Source organism: Terrapene carolina, unplaced genomic scaffold (genome assembly GCF_002925995.2).
Source record: "Terrapene carolina triunguis isolate 2854851 unplaced genomic scaffold, T_m_triunguis-2.0 Scaffold233, whole genome shotgun sequence".
NCBI lineage: Eukaryota > Metazoa > Chordata > Testudines > Emydidae > Terrapene > Terrapene triunguis.
In genome coordinates this window covers 10,614,972-10,638,767 of record NW_020664584.1, presented here as the reverse complement: position 1 = coordinate 10,638,767, position 23,796 = coordinate 10,614,972, and the positions used below count along the sequence as shown (strand labels likewise).

Sequence of the window (23,796 nt, the reverse complement as noted above, 5' to 3'; positions counted from 1 at the left end):
CGACTTCTCAAAAATTGTAGACCAGTGCATGGTTCCCATTCAAAAAATTAAATAAAAATTGAGTTCATTAGACCCGTTAGATTCCATGAGGTAAAGGGTGTTCCTGCTGACCTACCGCTTCCAAGCAGTTACCCGTGTTTTTTCCTAAGCCACACGCTTCCCTGGAGAAACATCGACTCCATACCGTGGATGTCAGGCCATATATAGCCTTTTATCTGGACAGGACTAAGCCATTTTGTGCTTCATCTTGCCTGCTAGTGTCATATGCAGACTGCATGAAGGGCAAGCAGTCTCTGCACAGACCACCTCTAGATGGATAACATCCTATATCAAGACTATGTGAGATAACTTTGGCTATGCCTCCTCAGCGGATACAGGCTCACTCCACAAGGGTGCAAGCGACATTGATAGCATTCCTCAGTGACGTTTCCTTACTGGACTTTTGGAGAGCGGCCACTTGGTCGTCTATATGTACGATTATGGATCATTATGCTATTACTGCATCTTCCTGAGCAGATGCAGGCCTCAGAAGGACGGTCCTGTGATCCCTATTCCAGTAAACTCTGAGCCCTGCCTACAGATCGCGGTAGTGCTTATGAGTCACCTAACTGGAATACACATCTGCATCTACTCGAAGAAGAAACAGTTACTGTAACTGTGGTTCTTCAAGGTATGATGCGAACATGTATTCCATGACCCTCCCTCTGTCACCCTCTGCATCGGAGTCTCCTCTCATGGGATTTCGTTATGAAGGAATTGAGTGGGGTGGAGGCGACACCACCTCATATAGCCAGGGGAGGGGCCATAAGAGACAAGCACTGCCCCTCTACAGGTACTGCTAGCAAAAGTCGCAGGCTCCAGTGCACTGGGAGTGCACACACCTAACTAGAATACATGTCTGCATCACATTTCGAAGAACCACAGTTACAGTAAGTAACTTTTGGTAAAGGGACAGTCCGCTCTAGGTTATTGTAAATGTGTCAATTTCAGAATATTTGTTTCTGATCGATTACATGTTCTAATTAAACAGTAGGTCTTAGGGTTTTTTCTGAAATTGATTTAAAAACATTTATGTTCTTTCTCTCCCCTTTGACGCTTGAGAGAGAAACTGATAACGGGGGAAACAGTGAAACTGACTATGCACAAAGTAAACTGGAAAAAAATAAGAAAGATGTTGCTAGCTTTCAGTCATAGGAATATTTAATGTTTCTAGTAAATTTTGTACCAACAATACTTTTAGACGGAAGTGGGATCTTTCACATTTACAGTGTCCCTCCCATTAAGTATTTTCAGGAGTACGATAAAGTTCCTTTATGAACGCACTGCCCGGGAAACAAGGGTTCCTTTGACATCAAACACTGCAGAACAATCTTAACATTAACTGTTTCTGTGAATTATGATTATATTTGCAATTAAACTATGCAGCTTGGCTGCAAAATAATGTGTTTCTATATGTCTTCAGGTATTGCAAACGACACTGGAGGGATCACCTTGATTCCCATTTCAGTGAATTTATCTCAGCAGTCTAAAGTGGAGAGTCATGGACAAGTACCTCTCACTGCTCAAGCTTTAATTGATGCATCTCCAAACCATTCCCGTATGAATCAAGCACAGGAAGCACATCAGTCAGCAGGAAGCAAACCAAAGAAAACTGGCTCCCTGGCACTGTTTTACAGAAAGGTAAATATCTTGCCTAAGAGTTGCTTTGTATTAAATGTCTTTCTCTCTTTTAGAGAGACAAGGTGGGTGAGGTAATCTTTTATTGACCAAGTGCTCTGTTTTGTTAATGCTTGGTTATATTTAAACTTGTCTGTCTCTCTAACTGTTCCATTATACTCCTGTGTTGTTCAGTTACTTTTCCTTTGTCACTAATAAAACCACCTGTGCCGGAAAATGCTTTTAAATCCTATTACTAAAAAATTGCTTTTCAGATCCACTAATTAGGGCCAGATGGGTTGTTCTCTGATCTCCTTGGTTGACAGGCAACATCTCCAATAGCTAGCCACAAATTGTTGGTGCTTTTTGGTTCCTTATTCCTGCTCTTGTTGCCTCCCAGCTCTGCTGAGGGTGCAGATAGCTGTACTAGCTCCAACTCCTTAGTGCTTTGCCAGAAATTCTCAGAGAGAGGAGATAATGCACATAGACCCTGTAGGCTGGAGTAAGGCCTCAAATAGACCCTGTAGGCTGGAGTAAGGCCTCAAATAAGGCCTGGTCTACACTGGGAGGGGTGTCAATCTAAGTTACGCAACTTCAGCTACGTGAATAACGTAGTTCAAGTCGACATACTTAGATCTACTTACTGTGGTGTCTTCACTGCAGTAAGTTGATGGCTGGAGTACCGGAGTCGACGGGAGAGTGCTCGGCGGTCACTTTATCACATCTAGACTAGACACGATAAATCGACCCCCACTGGATCGATCGCTGCCCGTCGATCCCGCGTGTAATATAGATAAGCCTTGAGGGTGTTTTCTCTTCTAAATCTCTCTGAGCTCTTTCTCTTCTAATGGGTTTTGAACTAGGACTTGGAAAACTTTCATCATCCCTCTCTCAGATGCATGGATTGGACATGCTAAAAAGAAGACTGTCCTCCTGTAACTGATCAGTGTTCAGACACACACTCTTGTTTCAGCTTCTCCTGTCTCTGAAAATCCCGTTCTGTCATCTCTTCTATTGGAAGTAACATCTGTTTCCTGGACCCACCAACCCGTCCAGAATTGGCTGCTTATGTGGGGCTTCACAAAGCTATGTTGGATAGTTAAGCCCTCTGGGACAGTATTCAGAAAGAGGAATAACATGCTTGCTTACCAGAGGAAGGAAAGAATTTAAGGGATGAATAAGCATGCATAACTTATAGGAGTTTTGCTGCCTTTCTCTTGCTTTTCCATTTTAGAGAGAGACAAGGTGAGGGGAGATTTCTTTATACATAAACATGAGCAAACCCGCTGAGTATACCTGATTAGATCAGTCTTAATCTGCCTTCCAAAAACTTAAATCATAGTACCTGCACTATTTGTATGCTTCCCTGTTGGAGTTTTCTAGCTTCTTTATTTAATTGTATTCCTGGTGGCCATAGTTTCAGCCAGCAACACTAGCAGTGAGGGATTCATTCATTGGAGTGCTTTGTTACAGAGAGAGAAAATAAAACTTATTCTTAGAGATTCTGATTTCTCTTAGGATCTCACAGGCAGAATGGAGTTTGGTTCTCTGCTTTCAATCAAACAGCTGCTATCCCCGCCTCATGTCTGAAGAGGGCTGAGAATTAAGTTGGTCCAAAGTAATGTCCCACCAACATGCAAGCTTCATTTTCAATCATACAGTGGTTTTATGCATCTTTATCTGCTTTCACTGTGTGCTTGGAAAATTATATAATAAGCAAAACTACTCTTCCCTGTTGCTAGGAAAGCTAAAATCCAAGCTTCTAATGAAACCCCGTCTTTAAGGGAGTTTTAACCTTTTGGTTACAGGTTATACAAACTCAAACTCTTGTGCACAAAAGGGTATTCTTCTCTTCTGCCTGTCTTGTGGAACTTTTAGTCTACTCCTTTTACTTCCAGACATAAATGTCTTTGTGTTCTTAGTTCTCATAGTGGGGGGAAAGAACTTCTAAAGTTAATGAAAGAATGTTAATCATGCTGCACTTGTCAAGGTCATCTCAGGTTTTCATCTGAATTAGGTGTTTTTAAAAAGAAACCTGATAAATACTGTGTAGGTTAATCCAAGACTCTCCTTGGGTGTAAGTAAAGTACATGACCTCTTCAAACTTCCTGTTCATCTGGAGGGGTCCCAAGGTATGTGGTCAGGTAGGTGGAGTAGTTCAGGTACAATGCTTGTCAAATTAAACTGGCCAGCTGGATCAAACTTTGTATTTCTGAAGCCTGTAAGGCAGAGACGACAACTCAGTTTTTGAGTACATTCTCCCATGCAGAACCCCTTGCAGAGATTGGTAGGATGGCAACTTTGGTGCATTTAGCACTTTTTATTAGAGTAGCTTTTAGTTGATGGATTCTCATTTTTAGCCACACTCGAATTTGGTGCTCTATATGAAGGGATTGCTGCATAGATCCTGTCAATTCTGGACTTATGAATTTGAACATGCAGAAAGTAGGGTTTTACCTGTAGATATTTGAGTTTCAAATATAGAAATGGAAGTTTTCTATTCTAGTTTCTAGTTGCTAAGAGACAAGAAAACTAGTGGAGTGGGAGCTAGACATCTCTTCTGTGTCATGAAGGCAAATTGCTTCTGGTTAAGCAAATGGTATTTTGTTAAGTAGGATTCTGATTTGTTGTTTTCCTTGCTTTAACATTTTGAACGTTTGTGTTTGATGCTGTGGAGGATTTGTCTGGCACTAGAAAACAAAGAGCTGGAATTGGGATCCAAAAGGTGCTAAACTGACAGGTAGCAGCACTTATCTAGCTTTACAATCATAGAGTTGGAGTACATACAGTCCATCCATCTCAAATTGTTGTTTCTGACATGCAGAAACATGTACAGGTAAAAAAAAAAAAAAATTGCTTTCTGGAATTCTTCCCTTTAATTGCTGGCATTCTTTGTTGTTTTAAGACTCACAATTGTGATAAAACTAGATTTCAAGATTCCGTTGACTTCACTCTCTGTTGTGCTGTTTTCCCTCCCAGGTGTATCATCTGGCAAGTGTGCGCTTGCGTGATTTGTGCTTAAAACTGGACGTTTCCATTGAGTTGCGCAGGAAGATATGGACATGTTTTGAGTTCACATTAGTTCATTGCACTGATCTAATGAAAGACAGACATTTGGATCAGCTCCTCCTTTGTGCCTTTTACATTATGGCAAAGGTAACGTATAGGTTTTAGGAAGTATTATATCTTAAGCTATTTCCAGCAACTAATAAAATAAACTGAAAATCTACTATACAATTGCTTTACTCTTGATATCTTACTGGGGAGGGGAGGTGCTTCCAGGATGTTGATGAAGCCCTGAAGTCTTCTTTTCCTTTCCTTTACGTATCCTCCCTCAAGGTCCTATATCAACAACCCTTTTGACTCAGGACTGGATGGCACTCCTTTTTTTGAGCTCATTCACACTGTTCCATTGTCAGCTAGAAAGAATATAGTTATATTCTGTCTCCAGAAGGGATTGCCTCACGTTGCTTATCTCTGGTGCTCTGCCTGCACCCCTGCTGGTCTATGAAGTGAGAGACTATGACTAGAAATAGTCTAGTGCATCTATGTAGTTATGCAGAGCACTAACTAACAGGCTGCTGGGGCTTGCACCTCCATGGAATAATTTACTTTATATATCCACACTTCACTTTTTTCAATTCAATTCAAAAAATAATTCTTCTAGCAGTTGCATACACAGGATATTAAGGTTGAGGAACCTAGCTAAGAATCTATCTTAGCAATACAATGTTTTGCTAAGAAATAAAAAGAGATATGCAAGCTTTTCACATTATGTTTTGAGGTGCTATAAACAGCCCAACTTATCACACAAATGGGAGTTTTGTAATCTTCTGACTGATGCAAACTCAGGTGAAAAAAATAAAACAAAACAGAACTCAAACTAGGCAAGGTGCCAATGTAATTATTTGCATTACTGTAGCACCTGGGAGCCATAGTCATGGACCAGGACTCCATTGTGCTGAATGGGATGAGAATATTAAATTGACTTGCCCAGTGAGCCTTAATAGGAAAGACAAAATGAGAAAAGGTATTACCTGTGGAATGTAGCTGCCATGGAATACAATTACTTGCTTTTACTTTTAGTAATTGTAAGCAATCCTTAAATCTTAGATTAGTTTTACAAGGTTTGCAGAAAAATACCACCATTGAATGATCTCTGTGTTCCCTTGTCTTACTGAGTAAGTGTGCCAGCTGCATGATTCCTGCTTTTCTCTGAAGTGTTGCCGCCAGTGCAATGAGACCTGACAGCCCAACTGTAGCAAGTGGACCTTGATACATTTTTCTTGTAGTTCCATTGCAAAAGTGTTGATCATTTGCTATTAAAATTGGTGATACATGTTGTTTACCTTGAAACAGAGCTGAACATGTGTGTCCCTGTAACCTTGCATCCCGTTCCAGAAAATAAGGAAGATACCAGTAACAAAGGATAAGAAATCCAATTTTCAAATATCACTAAAATTTTTACTTACCCACTAAGACTTAATAATTGTTCTCTTTTCCAATTCAGGGGTAGCTTCTGAGGGAAAGGGGAAGAAGTAATTTTTAAGCTTCAGCTTAAGTGAGCAGTAATTTTACAAGTGCAGATGAGCAGCAGGAATTGTTAACTAAAAACTATTCTCCTCATGTTGTCATATTCAGATATCAGAACTACATTTTTTAATGTATAAGTTCAAGCCATATGTAATGCTCATGAAAAATGTACAGTATGGATTTGAAATCAAATGTACAAAGCATATTCTTGAAATACGCAACATCACAGCAAAACTACACAAATTGAGCTATATAAGAATAAAGCATGTTGGAATTAAACATGTTCATCTTTTTCTCCCCTGCTGAAGTAAGGCTAATTTCTTGTAGGATCTGCTTTCCCATCCTCCCCTATTTAGAAGTCGTATTGTGTGTGGGCTGGAAAGTGAAGGCTCAGGGTGTGCTGCCTTCTGTTTCCACTACTGTGAAGCCCTACATAACCCCAAAGTCTTTCAACATACTAAGAGTTCTTGAATGTGGCATAGTTTTCCCTTTCTCTGTCATGGAAAGGAAAGGTGGAGCGGGCTGGTCATTAAACTGAAGATCACCTTTTTGTAGGCCAGAAAAAATACGTGAGTTATTCCTACTCTGATATAAATATCTATCAGGAATGGTCTAGACAGTATTTGGTCCTGCCATGCGGGCAGGGGACTGGACTCGATGACCTCTCGAGGTCCCTTCCAGTCCTAGAATCTATGAATCTATGAATCATTTACTTTTCTTAGCTTCGTTACTTTTTTCAGACTAAATGAGATAAAGAAAACTCTGGAAAAATTCCCTTTTAAACAAGCATAAGTACTTATGTGCTGTAATATAATAATCATAAAAAGCGACAAAGAGTCCTGTGGCACCTTATAGACTAACAGACGTTTTGGAGCATAAGCTTTCGTGGGTGAATACCCACTTCGTATTCACCCATGAAAGCTTATGCTCCAATACGTCTGTTAGTCTATAAGGTGCCACAGGATTCTTTGTCGCTTTTTACAGATCCAGACTAACACGGCTACCCCTCTGATAAATAACTATCATAGTTGTTATGTTTTGTCTCAAGTAGTTCCTCTTGGGTTTTTTCTTTTCCAGGTGACCAAAGAGGAAAGAACTTTTCAGGACATAATGAAAAGCTACAGAAACCAGCCACAAGCAAACAGCAATGTGAGTAAATAACATTGTCTTACCTATAGATAAATGTTTGATACAAGCTCTCTTTTAAGTGGGCTCATACTAATATTGGAGAATGAATGTTACATGCATTTAACCTGAGAACTGAGATTTAATCTAAGTTTGAGTTTCTTGTGTTACTTGACAACTGCATTTTCCCCCACGTATTGCAGGTTTACAGGAGTGTTTTGTTGAAAAATAGTCCCAAAGAGGTCACATCAGAAAATACAAATTTAACCCAAGATGTGGAGATGACAGGTGGTGGTAAGTTCATAAAGTTAGCCTGCTGTTTTAAAATAATATTCAAATGGATTTAAAAGAACTAATGTGTAGTATAAAAGCCATTAGAATAGCAAAGAGGAAACATTTAATTTTATCATAAACTGATTAAAAAGCAACAGTATTGAAATAAGGAGACAGACACTGATAGATGCTGTGTAGGCTAGGACATGGGAAATGCATTTCACAATCAGAACAAATAGGATAGAACTTCACATCTTTAAGAATCCCTATTTTTAAATTAGGTTGGTTGAACAGTAATTTTTTTTTAAATGAGCAGCTGATGATGATTCTATATAATTGCAGGTCTCTTGAGACAACACTTAATAAGTGGAAAGAGAGTGAGTGATGGCATATTCTAAAGACTGATTCGAAACATCTTTTTAAAATGTCAGAAGGTAGATTGGTTTGATTCAATGAGGAGCTCTTGCATTGAAACACTTATTGCCCTTACGTAGATAGGAGTCTTTGCTTTAGTATGTCTGTTTCGATTTTTGCGAAAAGTGTGGGTAAATGTCTTTTTTTTCCGTAAACCATTTTTCTTTCCCCAAGATCCAAGATAGATTTTTCGGAACGGTGGTATGTAAATTTGTTTCTGCTGCTACACAGTTGATCAAAATAAGGCATTAACCATTACAAATCATAAAGTGATCAACAGCAGTCTAATTTATCCAGAAAAGTTATGCTTAGTTTGTCTATACCCCATATAATCATCTTGGGGTCTCTGTTATCTTGTCAGTGAGAGATGTTGAACCACTGACCTCTGAGGATTGTCGCTCTCGACATCAGCTCAGCAAGCTAGAGTTACCTCATAGAAGTCTGTGTCTTTACATGAGAATAGCATACTACAGCTGTTGACCAGTAATTTCAAAGAGATCAGTGTCTTGACATTAGCCCAGCAAGTTAGAGATGCTGAGTCAGTGACCTTGGTTCTCTTGCCCCTATGGTGGATTAATTTAAATCAAAATGATTTAAATCAGTAAGCAGGAAATCTTGATTTAAATAATCGATTTGAGTCTTGTTTTGTATTTGTACTTTATAATTGCTTTCCTAAAGAAAGGTTGATTTCCATTAAAACATGTTGATTTGCAACTAAATATAGCCTTTACTCTATATTTGATGGTACTTTTTACTCACCAGGAGGATATGCTATATTTATACACACTTATTTAAGCAGTTATTTAGCTTAATATACATTTATTCAGATTCTTAAGTTTTACTTTTTTATTGTTAGAAAATGGTGAATGATGCATTTCTTTATTAGATTAGATTTTTTCGTTTGTCATGTGTGTCAAGTTGCATTTGGATGGAAACTGGAATTCAATTAAAGTGCACAAAAACACCATTTTAAAAATGTTTTCTTAATAAACGTAACCTACCTTAAAGTGTTGGACACATAAGAAGAAAAATATTTATCAAAACATGTTTTGTATTTAAAGCTAACTGGTTTATTAAACAGAGGAAGTATTATCTATAGTTAGCATTGAACTGATTGCTTCTAGTTACTATGTCCTTCAAGATCTTAGAACTAGTAGATCTCATTCTCGTACACCTCATTTGTAGTTATATATTGGAAGAGGAAAACAAGCTTTCCTTCTTTTTTTTCAACTCCCAATCAGTTTCTGAACTCTGAATGAACTAATCATTGAACTGGATTAGTTTGAATAAACAGAAATTAAGAAAATAATTTCTCTGCACCTACAGAAGGAGGCTACTGATGTGCAAAGCTGGTTTAACACTTCAGCATGCTCTGGTTCCAGGAGCTTAGCCAGTGACTTTCATCAGATAAGGGCGTTTGGCTTTCTTTAAAACCTTGGCAGCAAACTTACTGCTTGAATATTATTTGAATAGATTATAGGAAGTTTGGGCTTTAATATAGGTTATCATAGTTTCAAATTTGATTTCAAATAGATTTATTTTTAAAAAGAAAAATGTATTTAAAATTTTTATAAAATTGATTTGTCTTTTTTAATGTTTGTTTTTTTAAATACTGGTTTTTATCCACCCAGTCTTCCTCCAATATCAGACCAGCAAACTTGAATTGTTAACAGTAAGTTCAAATGCCCTTTTTCTGACATCAGCCAACCAAGAGGTGCTAAGCCATGAGAGTTGTTTGAGCTTTTAGCCAGTTTGCAAACCATGTGACAGTATTTCTGTCCAAGTGCACATGAACTAATTTTTCACTTAAATCACCACTTCAGTGCCTTTTATCTAATATTAGCTTTAGTTAACTCTTAACCCCCTGTTGATGGGAAGAGAAGTCGTGACTTCCCACGTGTCACAAAGCAGGTTAGTGGTAGAGCGGGGAATGGAGCTTGTTTGTCCTGACTCCAGTTTTCATACTCACTCCTGTTCCGGCATAAGGTGTTTTAGTATCAGACCCTAGGTTTGTGCTTTATTAAGGTGCTTGGCTTGCATCCAATTACTTCCATGAAAAGAGTTTTTTTTAGCAAACAATTTAGAGATTAAAATTACTTCTATTAGAAGACTGTATTCAGCTGTGATCCAAGTTAATTTTGGAGTTAGAAAGTGGTAGAACAGTTGCAGTAACCAGGCTTGCTGTGTAGCTACCACAGTTTCCACTGACTGTCACGTTGTATGCATAATGTACAATATTCCAGAATCTTTTTTTTTTTTTTACAGTGGAGGCATGAGTCAAGTATTGAGCCTTACTCTGCCAATTAATCCAGTATAAATGTGCCTTTTAACTAAAGGTTGGCAGTTAAATCAGGCTTCACAAATTGTATAGTCTGTCATGGGTTTTCATAAAACATGGTGTGTGCTACAGTAGTTAAAGCAGATCTTTATCACAACCTTGCGATTCTGAGCACCATAAAAAGAGTGGTCTTGGTCAATGGTAGCTTTATTATTGCTGTCTCTGAACTGAAGCCTCAGCAATATAAATGTGTGTCTAAGCAAGCCGGTCTTTCCCCTGTCGTTCAGAAGAATTGTAACTCTTTATTAAAAGAAGAAATAACATGTTTGTGGGAAAGGCAGTGTGGTCACACCTTCTATTTTAAGGTTCCATTTATAAATAGTTGATAAGGATTTGATAAATGGTGAATGGTGGTTTAAAAAAAAAAATATTGTTGTAGCCTGTTACAGAGTACAACAGGTCAATAGATTGTTCAACACCTTCTGCTAATGTGCTTATAACCATTTGTAATTCACACTACTCATATCTATAACAATCTTGTAACCTTGTTCTTCTTCAAGGAGTGTCACTGTGGGTGCTCCACTTTAGGTGTCTATGCACCCTGCGCTTGTAATCAGAGATTTGTGGTAGCAGTGCCTGGTTGTGTCATGCATGCTCTGTCGCTGTCTCGCACTGTCCCTCAATTCCTTCTCTACCGCCTTTGGCTTGAGTCGGAGCAATCAGCAGCACCCTCATTTAACTTTAGATAAGATTAGCCTTTAGGTAAGATAGTTTATAGTTGGTAGTACAGGGGAGTCGCATCTTACGCGGGGGTTAGGTTCTGAAGTCAGCGCGTAAGGCGAAAATCGCGTATAGTCAAACGCTCATTGAGTGGAATGGCGGGCAGAATCGCCCACACTACAGGTACAGTATTTAAATTGTTATTTTTCTCTCTTTTGTTTTGTTTTGCTGAGCGCGTATAGTTAAAATCGCGTAAGTTAAATGCGCCTATGATGCGACTTCACTGTATACTCAGTAGTTAGATAGTTTGCCCTTTATACTTACTTTATTTTATTTTTAAAAAAAAAATTATTTTTTTTTTTTTGCTTTTCTACCCTTATTCCCCTCCGTAGGCAAATAAGTTTTGGCTCCCACAGAGTTACTGCTCCCTTCTTGTTTGAGACAGACTCTCTCCGACATGCCCGGATCACCGGGCTTCAAACGCTGCCTGACTTGCAGACTGTCAATCCCTGTCTCTGATGGACTCGCACAGTGTGTCCGCTGTGTCGGCAAGACACATTCCTCAAAAGTGTCCACATCTAAGTTCCCTCAAAGCTGCACGACCAGGCGGCTGCCCAGCAAGCTAACAAGTGCTGCACACTTCAGGTTTCCCACTGCTGTGCTGCTCCTGCCATCTGCCTTGGAGCTATTCCCAGGAGCCTGCTGCTTGCTATGCAGAGCAGTGGGAAGAGGGGTGCTGATGTCAGGATGTTCCCCTCCCCCCACCCCCGTACCTTATCTCTGCGGGGCGGGGGTGGGGGCATGATAGGGTCAGGAGTGGGACAGTGGGAGCTTGCTGGTGGCTGCTGCTGCTATGTCTGCTTTGAGTGCCAATCTACTTAAAAGGGCAACATACAGCAGCAAATCATAGGGCTAAAAAGAAACAGTAGCGCTCAGGGGTTTAGTGAGGCTCCACCATTTGGGCTGCATTTTGCCATCAACTGAAATTCTGCGCTTTAATTAAAACAATCCCTGAGTTTCTATCTTTTTCCATTGTGAATATAGAGTCATAACACTGTAAATTGATGTGTAAACACTAGAATGACAGTAACCTCCACAAAGTTGCCTCTGGTGGAGAGAGAGGGCTAGGTCTTCTGTACAATAAGAAAAAGAAAAAAAGGCCCCTTTCAGTGAGGAATGCGGTCTGGGAGCAATGGCCTGACTTCTCTATCAGCGTGCAGCAGGGTAGATAAAAATCAATTATATTTTTAAAAAAATAAAATAAAAATTGGATTTTTTTGATAGGTTCTTTCCTCAAAAAGCATTTTATCTAAAGATAGCTACATTATAGCTCAAAGATATCTCATCATGGAATAGGGATTGTAAATTCTAATTCTATAGTATGAGACAATATATTCATGTAATGTTTAAGAAAAGTTTTGTAAATGAGTTCCAATAGTTCATGGATTAGGGACCCAATCTTAAAGGGTTCCAGGGGCTTCTGTATAGATTATTTAGGTTAATCTTTCTATCTACCCAATGGGAATCAGTGCTCAGTCTAGAAGATACCATCAGAGATGCTTAGTTTTGCAGTTCTCAAACTGTGGATTTGTGTCTCCAGAGATAACATGCTTGTTAACAGCAAAAATGGTGGCTGTTATTTTTTTTTAAGTTTTTTTTTTTAATATTTCATTTAACTATTTTAGTTCAAAACAATTTTAACAAAAACAAACCTGATTTTAAAAAACTTTAATGTTTAACTAAATTCAAAAATTAATATGCTTGTTTTGTTAAAATATTATATGTTTGCTGTTGAAGAAAAAAATCCAGAATACATAACATTGTTGTTTTAGTTAAATAGAACAATTTAAATGTTTGTCTGGTGATGTTCTCCTCCTAATACAGCATGGCAAGAAAATCCTCCAAATATTAATGATTAACCTGTTGAATTGGAGATAGATCACCTCCCAATGACTTCATAAATATCTGCTTCAATTACCTTTGGTAAATGAAATATAATTAAACAATCATTCATTTGCTGATATAGCTGTAAAACTAATCTGAAAAGTTTTCAAAATAAATCACTTAAAAAATGTATAGTGTGTACCTTCTAAAAATGAAACCTACATCTATCTCTGAGTTGTGAAGAATATGTATTAAGGTTATAACAACCAACAAGAATGCACTTTTATGTTGAAATCCATGATTATATCGAGTCTTCCTGATTATCCACCCTGGCGCGCGCAGCTCCATATCAGAGCTGTCAGCCAGGACTCCACACTTTGGGCGTACAGATACTTTAAGTTTTAGTCCCCTGACTATAACTCAGAGGAAGCTGCTCCACTTCTCTCAGAATTCAAGGGGACACTTCTTCCTCAATATCATCTTCCTGTGCCCGTGTATACACACTGGGGCTTTAAGGAAAAGCACCATATAGCATTAGAGTTAGCAATATTGATTACCTGAATGATGCCCCAGGGCAGCTGCCGTCCACTGGGGAGTCCTGCCAGGCTGTGAATGTACTTAAAGGGGCAATGCATGTCTCTTGTCTTTCACACTCCCCTCCCAACACGTACTTGTTGTTGTTACTTGATACTTCCTGCAATGCACATATATTCTCTGTAATTTAATTCTTTCAAAGTGTTATTTGAGTTTTTTGACTGGTCTATGCATTTCATAATTTTTATTTCTCTGTTATGCTTAAATTTAATTCTTTGAGTAGTGAGTTCTAAAATGCCTAACCTGTCCTGGCTGAAGTAATTATCCCTATGGTAACTTTTTTAAAAATATATATTACATTTAGGTTTTTTGTTTCTACTGGTGGCACACATCCGCACATTACCTTGATAATTTGGTGCATGTAACAAAATTTCTTCCGCAAATGGATGGAAAAAATTAGAGGGAACATTGGTCCACGTTGCCGTAACCTCATGGCCAGAGCAAGAAAAGCTAGGGATCTCCAACTTAAACTCCTTATGATGGAGAAATCCCTCAGACTGGCCTCGGACCATGAGTCCAGGACATCTCAGGACCAACGTTCACCATTCGCAGCCTCTGACAGAGGTCCTGCCCCTGCAGTGCCTACGAAAGAGCCTTTATCCAAAAAGGCTACCAAAAAGCAGTCCCAGACTTCACTGCACCAGAAATCGGCCAAGAAAAAGTGATCCCCGACTGCAAAGTCGATCTCGGTACTAAGCACGTCGGATTGCGAGACATCAGCACCTTCTGGTACCGAGAGTTCCCAGAGAGCGAAAGACCCTATGCGCGCAAGCTCAAACAGAGGCTCACAGAGCAAAGTGAAACCCTCCATCTCGGTACCCATGGAGCCGAAAAGGCGAGTGGCACAGTGGCGCCACTTGTGGTACCTACGCAGCGCAGCACAGCACAACTCTCACTCCTGTACCACCAGCAATGCTCACAATGCTCACAGTTCCACATCAATTCCTGAGACATGAAGACCTATTGGTCTCCTCAACACCGGAATATCTGCTCCTTAGTACTGATGGCACTCCATCTTGATCAGTACCAAGCCGCCTGACTACTCCAACTAAGTCAGCTCCTCCTCCGTCTAGTGACAATGAAGACAAGGATGAAGGAGTGAGATATACACCTCATCACTCCTCACCCAAACCCGGACCATCCCACCTACCAGAGTACCACTCATCTGCAGAAGCATGTGTCTGGTATAGGCGCCATCCTCCATGCCAATCCCACCAAACTGGCCCTACTGGGATCCATGGGCAATGTACAGGGCTCAACATTGCAGGCCCTCTAGCCCACCAAGATTGAGAACTCCACAATCTCCATCACCACTTATCCCAGCACCCTCAGAAATACAAGAGGATTTGACTGAGGAAACAGAGGACATATCTGACCAGGAAGCCTTGCCACCTGCGAACCTCTCATCTTTGTCACCAGATTAAACTATAAACCCCCCACCACAGGGGATGACTTCAAGGCATTTCAGGAACTCTTCAAAAGGGTGGCAGAGTCCTTGGACATTTCTCTAGAACAGGTACCTGAATCACAGCATAAAGTACTAGACATACTTCAGTCATATCCCTCAGCGAAGATAGCATTACCAATCAACGATGCCATTATGGAACCTGCCAAAACCATCTGAGAAAGATAAGCAACAGCACCCCCATCTTGCAAAAGATCAGACACGAAATACTATGTGCTACCTAAAGGAGCGGAGTTCTTATTTACACACCCCACATCAAACTCACTAGTGGAGAAGGCTGTAAACGAGAGGGGAAAGCAACACCACTCTACAACAACCCTGTGTGACAGAGATTGGAAAAGGTTAGACCTCTTTGGCCACAAGGCTTATTCATCTGGAACACTTTAGTTCTGCATAGCAAATTATGAGGCTCTACTGTCTAAATACACACACACCATCTTTTCAAAAATGTCAGAATTTATTGATGGTTTACCTGAAGATAAAAAAACAAAACAAAACAATTTAAAGCTAATATCACTGAAGGCTATCTCATCGCCAGCACAGCCCTGCAAGCCTCACTTGAGTCCGCAGACACGGCCGCACAAACCATTGCAACATCTGTGGTCATGCGCCGTGCATTATGGCTTCATCTCTCTGGGTTCTCCAGGGAGGTCCAGTCAACAGTCGAGGACCTACCCTTGAAAGTTCCAAAATTATTTGCAGCCAAAATGGATGAGTCCCTCCACACCCTCAAGATCAACATTAAAATCCCTGGGCATCTATACACTTGCAAATAAAAAGAAACAGGGCAGATATACCCAGAGATTCTGATCACTGCCATATGCACAAACACACAGGCAGTATGACCAACACTGCAAGCAAAGGCAAACCAGACATCAACAAAATCAAAACCAACCTTCGATGTCCCAACATCCACCACGAGACCGCAATTTTGAAGGGGTGGTCAAGCGCACGAGATAACTGCACATTCTAACGCTGGAAACAGAGATTATTTCCTGACCATTCCGAAATTACTTGTCACCGTTTCACCCGAGTCTGGCTCAATATCACTACAGACAGGTGAGTTTTGGAAATTATCCAAACTGGTTACTCCATCCCCTTTATCTCCATCCCACCTACCCACCCTCCCTCTCTGTCCCTCTTCAGGGACCCCTCTCACAAGTCACTGCTGCAACAGGAAGTAAACCATCTCCTTCATCTAGGCGCTGTGGAACCTGTACCAACGCAGCACAGAGGGAAAGGTTTCTATTCAAAATATTTTCTCACATAGAAAAAGACAGGCGGATGGAGACTCATCTTGGGTCTAAGGAAACTCAACAAATTTGTAAAAACCAAGATTTCAAAGTGGTGACACTAACAAACCATAATTCCAGCATTAGAAAAGGGGGACTGATTCTCGACCCTCGACCTGCAGGACGTGTATTTCCACATTACCATTCATCCATCACACAGAAGATTCCTGAGGTTCACCCTAGGGAAACAACACTTCTAATACAAAGTACTATCCTTTGGCTGGTTGACCACCCCAACGGTTTTCTCCAAAGTTTTAGTGGTGGTGGCAGCACACGTCTGCAGATACAGAGTCTTGATATTTCCATATTTGGACGATTGCTTCATAAGGGCACCAACATAACAAGAAGCAATGAGTGCCTCGCAGAGTACAATAACCCTTTTCATGAGGTATGCGTTACAGATAATGCACAAAAGCCCACATTGATTCATGTCCAGAAATTGGAATTCATAGGAGCTTGTTTAGACTGTTCAACAGCAACACTACCTCAGCAACACTTCATCACACTTGTCGATTTAATTTAGATGGTAATGGACAGCCCACAAACATCTGCCAGAACGAGTGTACAACTACTGGGACATGTGTCAGCAATGACATTTGTTGTCAGTCACACCAGACTTCACGTGAGATGCCTGCAGGCCTGCTTCAAACAGTGTACATGCCACACAGGCACAGCCTAAGCAGATGTCTTACAATGCCACAAAGGGTAAAAGACTCCCTAAAATGGTGGACACAACCCAAGAATGTCTGAACAGGAGTCACATTTCTACAAAGGACCGCAACAATGACATTCACTACGGATGCCTCCCTAATAGGTTGGGGAGTGCATCTACTCAACAACACAATCCAAGGCCAATGGTTCCCATTGGAGTCCAACATGCACATAAACTTGCTGGAGATAAGGGCAGTCCGTAACGCATGCAACCACTTTCTACCTATAATCATAAACAAAGCCATCAGGATCCTCACAGACCATATAGTGTGCATGTTTTACATAAACCGCGAAGGGGGGGGCACAGTCACACTCCCTATGGACAGAGGCAATGCAGCTCTGGAATTGGTGCATCAGCAACAACATCAGCCTATCAGCATCCTATCTTCCGAGATGTCAAAACACAACAGCAGATGCGCTAAGCACAGAGTTGTCACAGTCATGAATGGGAGATGGATCCCAGAATTTTACATACGATATTCAAACTATGGGGATTCCCTACCATAGACCTCTTTGCAACAGCACAGAACACCAAGTGCCCACAATATTGCTCCAAAGCAGAACTGGGACACCATTCCTTAGGCGATGCTCTCCTCATCAAATGGGATGCATCGTTAACATATGCATTCCCCCTGACCCCACTCCTAAACTGGCTCATACCCAAGATCGAGGGACAAATCCAGAGTCATTCTAATAGCACCTACATGGCCCAGACAAACATGATTTCCGTACCTGTTAAAGATAGCGGTATGCTCGCCTCAAACCCTTCCCCTGATACCTCACCTCTTCTCACAAAATGCGGGGCATGTCCACCATCCCAACCTCGCAATACTCCACCACAAGGCCTGGCTTTTCTCCATGGCAGAGAGGAGTTGAGACACCCTGTTCGGCGGAAGCAAAAGACATACTAATGAACTGCCATAGAACGAGCACAAGGAAGACGCATATATGCATAAGTGGAAACGGTTCAGCAATTGGTGCCAAGATAAACAGATCTTATCACATCCTCCCCTTTACCAAGGGTACTGGATTACATATAAAAACGGGCTGTCCACAATTTCCATCAAGGTACACTTGGTGGTGATCACAGCTTTCCATGAAAAGGTGGATGGGGTCACCATATTCGCCCTCCCAACAACTAAACGTTTCCTCAAGGGCATTGAGAACATTTACCCAGAAATAAGAAACCCACCTTCTACGTGGTAGCTCAACCTCATCTTACACAGACTAATAGGAAAACCATTTGAGCCGCTTGCCACCTGCTCACTACTCCACCTATCTAAGAAGGTGGCTTTCCTCATCGCCATCACATCCGCCAGATGGATGAAGGAACTAGGTGCCCTAATGACACCCCCCCCCCCCATACACAACTTTATTTAAAGACAAAGTTATCTTAAGACCACACCCCAAATTCCTACCCAAGGTTGCTTCCCCCTTTCATCTGAATCAGGCCATTTACTCACCTATGTTTTTTCCAAAACCACATGCAGAAGAAAGAGAGGCATCACTCCATACACTGGACATTAGAAGAGCATCAGCTTTCTACATTGAAAGAATAAAAACATTAAGAAAGTTACCAAAACTATTTGTGTCTATAATACAATGTTCAATGGGAAAAACCATCTCAAAGCATAGACTATCCAAGTGGATATCAGGATGCATCCACCTTTGTTATCAAAAACTTCCTTTATAAGCCCCAATGGGCATCCACATACACTATACCAGAGCATTTTCAGCATCCGTAGCTTTTCTCAACAATGTCCCCATTATCAACATTTGCAGAGCAGTAACTTGGGCATCAGACCACTGTGGCATTATACTCCATTTTCTTCATAGAGATATGGTTATGATATGATTATGGCATAATTAAGATATGTTTTATGCAAGATGGGTCATGTGAGATATCATTGGAAAGGTTATGATTTACTAAATATGATTATCCTATTTGTATGCATGTATCATTTTTGTATCTGAAGTAAAGAATATTGTCTCTGCATCTATTACAAATATGTTTACACCTGGGGAATGCCCACCAGGCAGAATGCAATCCTTCTAGGCGTCTCGCTGGGAAGGGCCACTAGGGAGAACAATAGGTCTTAGAAGATGCTAATCACCCACAGAGAAGCCTTCCTGGGGACGTTACAAACAGCCTCTGAGTTATGACTGTAGGGTCATGTGACCAAGTCACCTGGTGTTGGATTCATGATAATACTAGTATTTTCCTACTGACTGGAGGTGGGGATCGCTGGGAAACAAAGGATCCCCACCATATGCAAAAACTATTTAAGATAGGAGAGTGACATCATCGTGGGTCGTTCTTCACTAACGCCCACCTAAGAAAGAAGGCTGCTTGAAACACCTGAGAAGCAAAGAGACTAAGCTGGGGGGGAAGAGCTTGAGCCCAGGCTAGAGGATGGAATATCTGGCGTTTTAAGCAGCAAGCAAGGGCAGCTTGCCTTCAAGAATCTCTACAATCTGTCTAGAACAACATTTAGGGTGAGAATTTGCTGCTTATAAGCTTAGATTGAGTGTTGGTTTTATTTGCCAGGTAATCTGCTTTGATCTGTTTGCTAGCCCTTATAATCACTTAATTTATCTTGTGTAGTTAATAAACTTACTTTTGTTTTATTTAAAACCAGTGTGTGTAAAAATCCTTACTTGGGGCAGAAAGTTGGGTATATCCCTCTCCACGTTGAGGGAGGGGGCGAATTTCATGAGCTTACACTGTACAGTTCTCTGTGCAGCGCAAGACAGTATAATTTTGGGTTTATCCCCTAGAGAGGGGATGTGCACTTGAGTACTGGGCAATTCCTTAACTGAGCCTTCACAGGCAGAGCTAATTTCAGTGTCTGTGTGTTTCTGCAGCTGGGTGTGTCCCTACTTCTGTGCTGGTGAACATGTGAGACCAGGAGCGTGTCTGCAGCTTGTCACAGCATTACAGGGTGAAAGGAAGCCCAGGCTGGTGGGTCAGGCAGGCTCAGTGGTACCCCAGTCCCAGGTGGCACCCCGGAAGGGGGGGAACCTGTCACACCCACATATGCACGAAATACTATGCTATAGAGCAGGGGTAGGCAACCTATGGCACGCGTGCCGAAGGCAGCACGCAAGCTGATTTTCAGTGGCACGCTGCCCTGATCCTGGCCACTGGTCCGGGGGTCTCTGCATTTTAATTTAATTGAAGCTTCTTAAACATTTTAAAAACCTTATTTACTTTACATACAACAATAGTTTAGTTATATATTATAGACTTATAGAAAGAGACCTTCTAAAAATGTTAAAAGGTATTACTGGCGTGCGAAACCTTAAATTAGAGTAAATAAATGAAGACTCGGCACACCACTTCTGAAAGGTTGCCGACCCCTGCTATAGAGCAACAGTCAGCATCGGACGCTCGCTTTGGACTTGTGTTATCCACCTTCAATAACACAACTCCGAAGCCCCTCTCTTCCACTGAGGGGCACTGCTCAACAGTCACCTAAAGTGGAGCACGCCCAGGGACACTCCGTGAAGAAGAGATTACTCAGTGCAGGAACTGAGGTTCTTTGAGATGGTTGTCCCTGTGTGTGCTCCACTACCCTTACTCCTTCCCTCTACTTTGGAGTTTCACATAGATTCTCTGCAGTAGAGAAGGAACCAAGGAATGGTTGGTCGTGCAGCGCTATGTAACCGCCTGGAGCGGCACGTGCGTGACCCAACCAGAAACTGCTACCACAAATCTCCAATTACAAGCTAGGGCGCATAGACACCTAAAGTGGAGCATCCACAAGGATAACCATCTCGAAGAACCTCCATTACTGCACCAGGTGAGTAACCTTCTCTTAATCATTTTAACTCTTTATAAGTGGAATCTTTATATAGAGTGTGACTGATTGTGTATTAGCTTGTATCTTAAAAATCTAATTTAGATTGCTGACATTAAGGGTTTTAAATCTGACTTTTTTTTTTTTCCCCTACTGTGATAGACTCTCCTGGGAAAGTGTCTCTTTCACTTGTAAGATCAACACCAGAGAACTCAAGTGAATTGGGAAAGGAGGAGAGAGGAGATCTGATAAAATTTTACAATGCAGTCTATGTAGGAAGAGTAAAATCATTTGCACTCAAGTACGATGTCACAAACCAGGATCATGTAGTAAGTAAAATAATTCTAATTTTGAATATGTCTAATAGTGTGCATGGATGCTTAGTGGCAGTTTTATTGCCCTTTAAACATAAAATGTCATCTTTTAAAAACTCAGACTGTTGCTATCATTGCCCTGTAGATCATAAACTGTGTAGGCTTGTATATGTCTCACCTCTAAACCCATCCTCTGACACTCAACATGAAATGGATCCACCTCATCATCTGATTGTGTTTGTTTCTACATGGTTGCATAAATAAAATAATCATAGTTCTGGGCTATAACATACTACAGCAGCAAGATTGCATGTCTGTCCTGCTAACAGGCTATCCATTGAAATGGAGTAGAAACTGATGAGTGAGTGCCATATTAATATGAGAAACTGAATGGCATTTAAGTGCCCCTCAGTTCATCTATGTGAAACAGTTGAAAAATAATAAAGTTTCTTTTGTGATTGCCAGGCTGAATACTGAATTGGAATATTAGAATGTAATTGTAACCTGGAACAGAAGGCCCAAAAGGACACACTGATAAAAATGGATGTGCATTTCATTTATTTGTGAAGTTAATTCTTTAATGTCCTTCTGGTAAATTCCTACAGACAAACTGTGTGTGCCATTTTTTCTTTAAGATGGAAGCGCCTCCACTTTCCCCGTTCCCCTACATTAAACAGCAGCCAGTGTCTCCTCGGCGGATATCCCAGCAACACTCTGTTTATGTTTCACCACACAAGAATGGTGCCTGCCTGACGCCTCAGACTGCTCTACTATACAAGTTTAATGGGAGCCCTTCTAAGGTAAGACATTCACATAAGACCTTTAGTGATTGCAAAGCTTAAAGATTTCTCCCTCTTCCAAATTTCTGACTGGCTTTGGGGTTTTTCATAAGAGAGTGCTGTGAAGACTTTCTTCAAACTGGTCTTGCAGTTCCTGAAGTAAAGGATAAAACACTCAGTGCTTCTCAGATGGAAGGTGCTACATCTGTCCAGAGTAGGAATACTTTTTTCGGACCATGTTGAAAACTGAGAGTCATATTGAGTAATTATAGTGGCTTGAATATTTGTTTTTAATTTTAAATCTCCTCTTATTGACAGAGTTTGAAGGACATCAACAATATGATAAAACAAGGTGAACACAGGAGTAAGAAGCGAGCAATTACAATTGACAGTGACAGTGAGTCTCCAGCAAAACGACTCTGCCAGGAAAATGATGATGTCTTACTAAAACGTCTTCAGGATGTTGTCAGTGAAAGAGCAAATCACTAACATCTACAAGGGACTGAAGCCTCCAGAATTCATCACACCTGGGAAACAATTTTTCCGTTTTCCAGCTGTGGTGTGTGCAGGCAGTTTACTAATTAATGTGTAAAATTGTACTGTCACCTGACTTCAGTAGGAATGCAAAAAGGAAGTGTTAAGGACTGAACTGTGGGGAATTAGAGGCTAGGATCACATTAACTTTATTGCTGTCAGACGTGCTATGAATCTATCTGCTGATTAGCATGTTGAAATGGTTCTTTGAGCCATGTCAGATATTCACCTCTAATCTTCTAGTTTAGCGGTTCTGCTTTGAGCATGAGGGCCAGCTCCTACTTTCAGTGGTTCTGTTTCTGAAATTGAATTGACTGGATGTAGGAAAGCAGCAGGGGCAATCACTATACTCAGCATTTGGGGCTCTGTTTGCGGGGAAACACCTCAAGCGCCTTTTTGTTTTTACATGAAGATTATAGAATCTTATGCATTACTTTAATGTGGACAGATCAGGAGACAACTTGTTTGTTTTACTACATTAAGGGTTAGATAAACCCATCTGTTCTTGGTTCTGCATTCTGTATTACGTGAAAAAAGTCACCTTTTATCAAAGACTTGATGATGTGATTTGAACAGGGTTAATTTTTGGCTTTTATAGCTGAGTATAACTGGTAAAATGCTATTCTCCACCTACTTTCAGGATGTGAACTAAAGTGAATGTTGTGACATGGATTAAGTATGTTTCTTATGGTTTGGGAGAGAAATCAGCAAGTACAACTGCAAAGGCCTAAATTGAAAGCGCACTTATTCTAGAGTGTTAGGGAGATGTTTCTGGGAGCCTCTTCTGAATTCAGCTTCCTCCAGAGCAGTGAATTCTGCCACTGGAGACAGCTCTGAAGCACTCCTTCCTTCTGCACATCGCCTCTGCAGCACTAAATATTCATAGATACTGTATCTTAACTGAAAAAGGCTAGCGTGTATCAATAATGGTTAAACAGGTCTGGGCTTTGGCCATCAGTTACTGCTGTAGCAAATGTGTGATGATTCATTTAATGAACTTAAAATTTCTTTTCTTTAGGATTCTTATATTTTTTTCTGACAAGTGTACTCTCCTATGTTGTGTAGTATCTACACAGAATGTAAGCCCAAACAGATGAGGCATGTTTGTACTTTTTTTTTGGAGGGGGGGGGGGTAGCTATTACAGACATGTAGCTTTAGCTTTGTTCCAATGGCAATGTGTAAAATTCCAGCAAAATTCTTACATCTTAAATGTTAGAAAGAATTTTGATAGGATTGTTTTATCAAGATGAGGAAAACTTAATGTTTATATAATACTGTTTATAAGCAGTAGTCTAATTTTAACAGTTGTGATTTTTTTTAAAGCTTAGAGCCATAAGGTAATTCTGTGTTATACTTTTCTGTTCAAAGTTGCTATAAGCATCTTATACTTACAAACTTTAACTGTCTTTTTAATGGACAACTC

At 40.5% G+C, this 23,796-nt stretch overlaps 1 protein-coding gene across 2 annotated transcripts in view; it reads left to right on the top strand.

Moving 5' to 3' along the window:
* RBL1 (RB transcriptional corepressor like 1) overlaps positions 1 to 23,480 on the top strand; it is a 77,832-nt gene extending 54,352 nt beyond the window's left edge. For both annotated transcript variants that reach the window (XM_024200845.2, XM_024200846.2), the window contains exons 16-22: positions 1,463 to 1,680; positions 4,636 to 4,812; positions 7,267 to 7,338; positions 7,518 to 7,608; positions 20,908 to 21,074; positions 21,695 to 21,859; positions 22,157 to 23,480. In XM_024200845.2, coding sequence (XP_024056613.1) covers positions 1,463 to 1,680; positions 4,636 to 4,812; positions 7,267 to 7,338; positions 7,518 to 7,608; positions 20,908 to 21,074; positions 21,695 to 21,859; positions 22,157 to 22,327 — 1,061 coding nt within the window. In that variant the 3' untranslated portion in view covers positions 22,328 to 23,480. The remainder of the gene's footprint in view (positions 1 to 1,462; positions 1,681 to 4,635; positions 4,813 to 7,266; positions 7,339 to 7,517; positions 7,609 to 20,907; positions 21,075 to 21,694; positions 21,860 to 22,156) is intronic.
* The last annotated feature ends 316 nt before the right edge of the window (positions 23,481 to 23,796 follow it).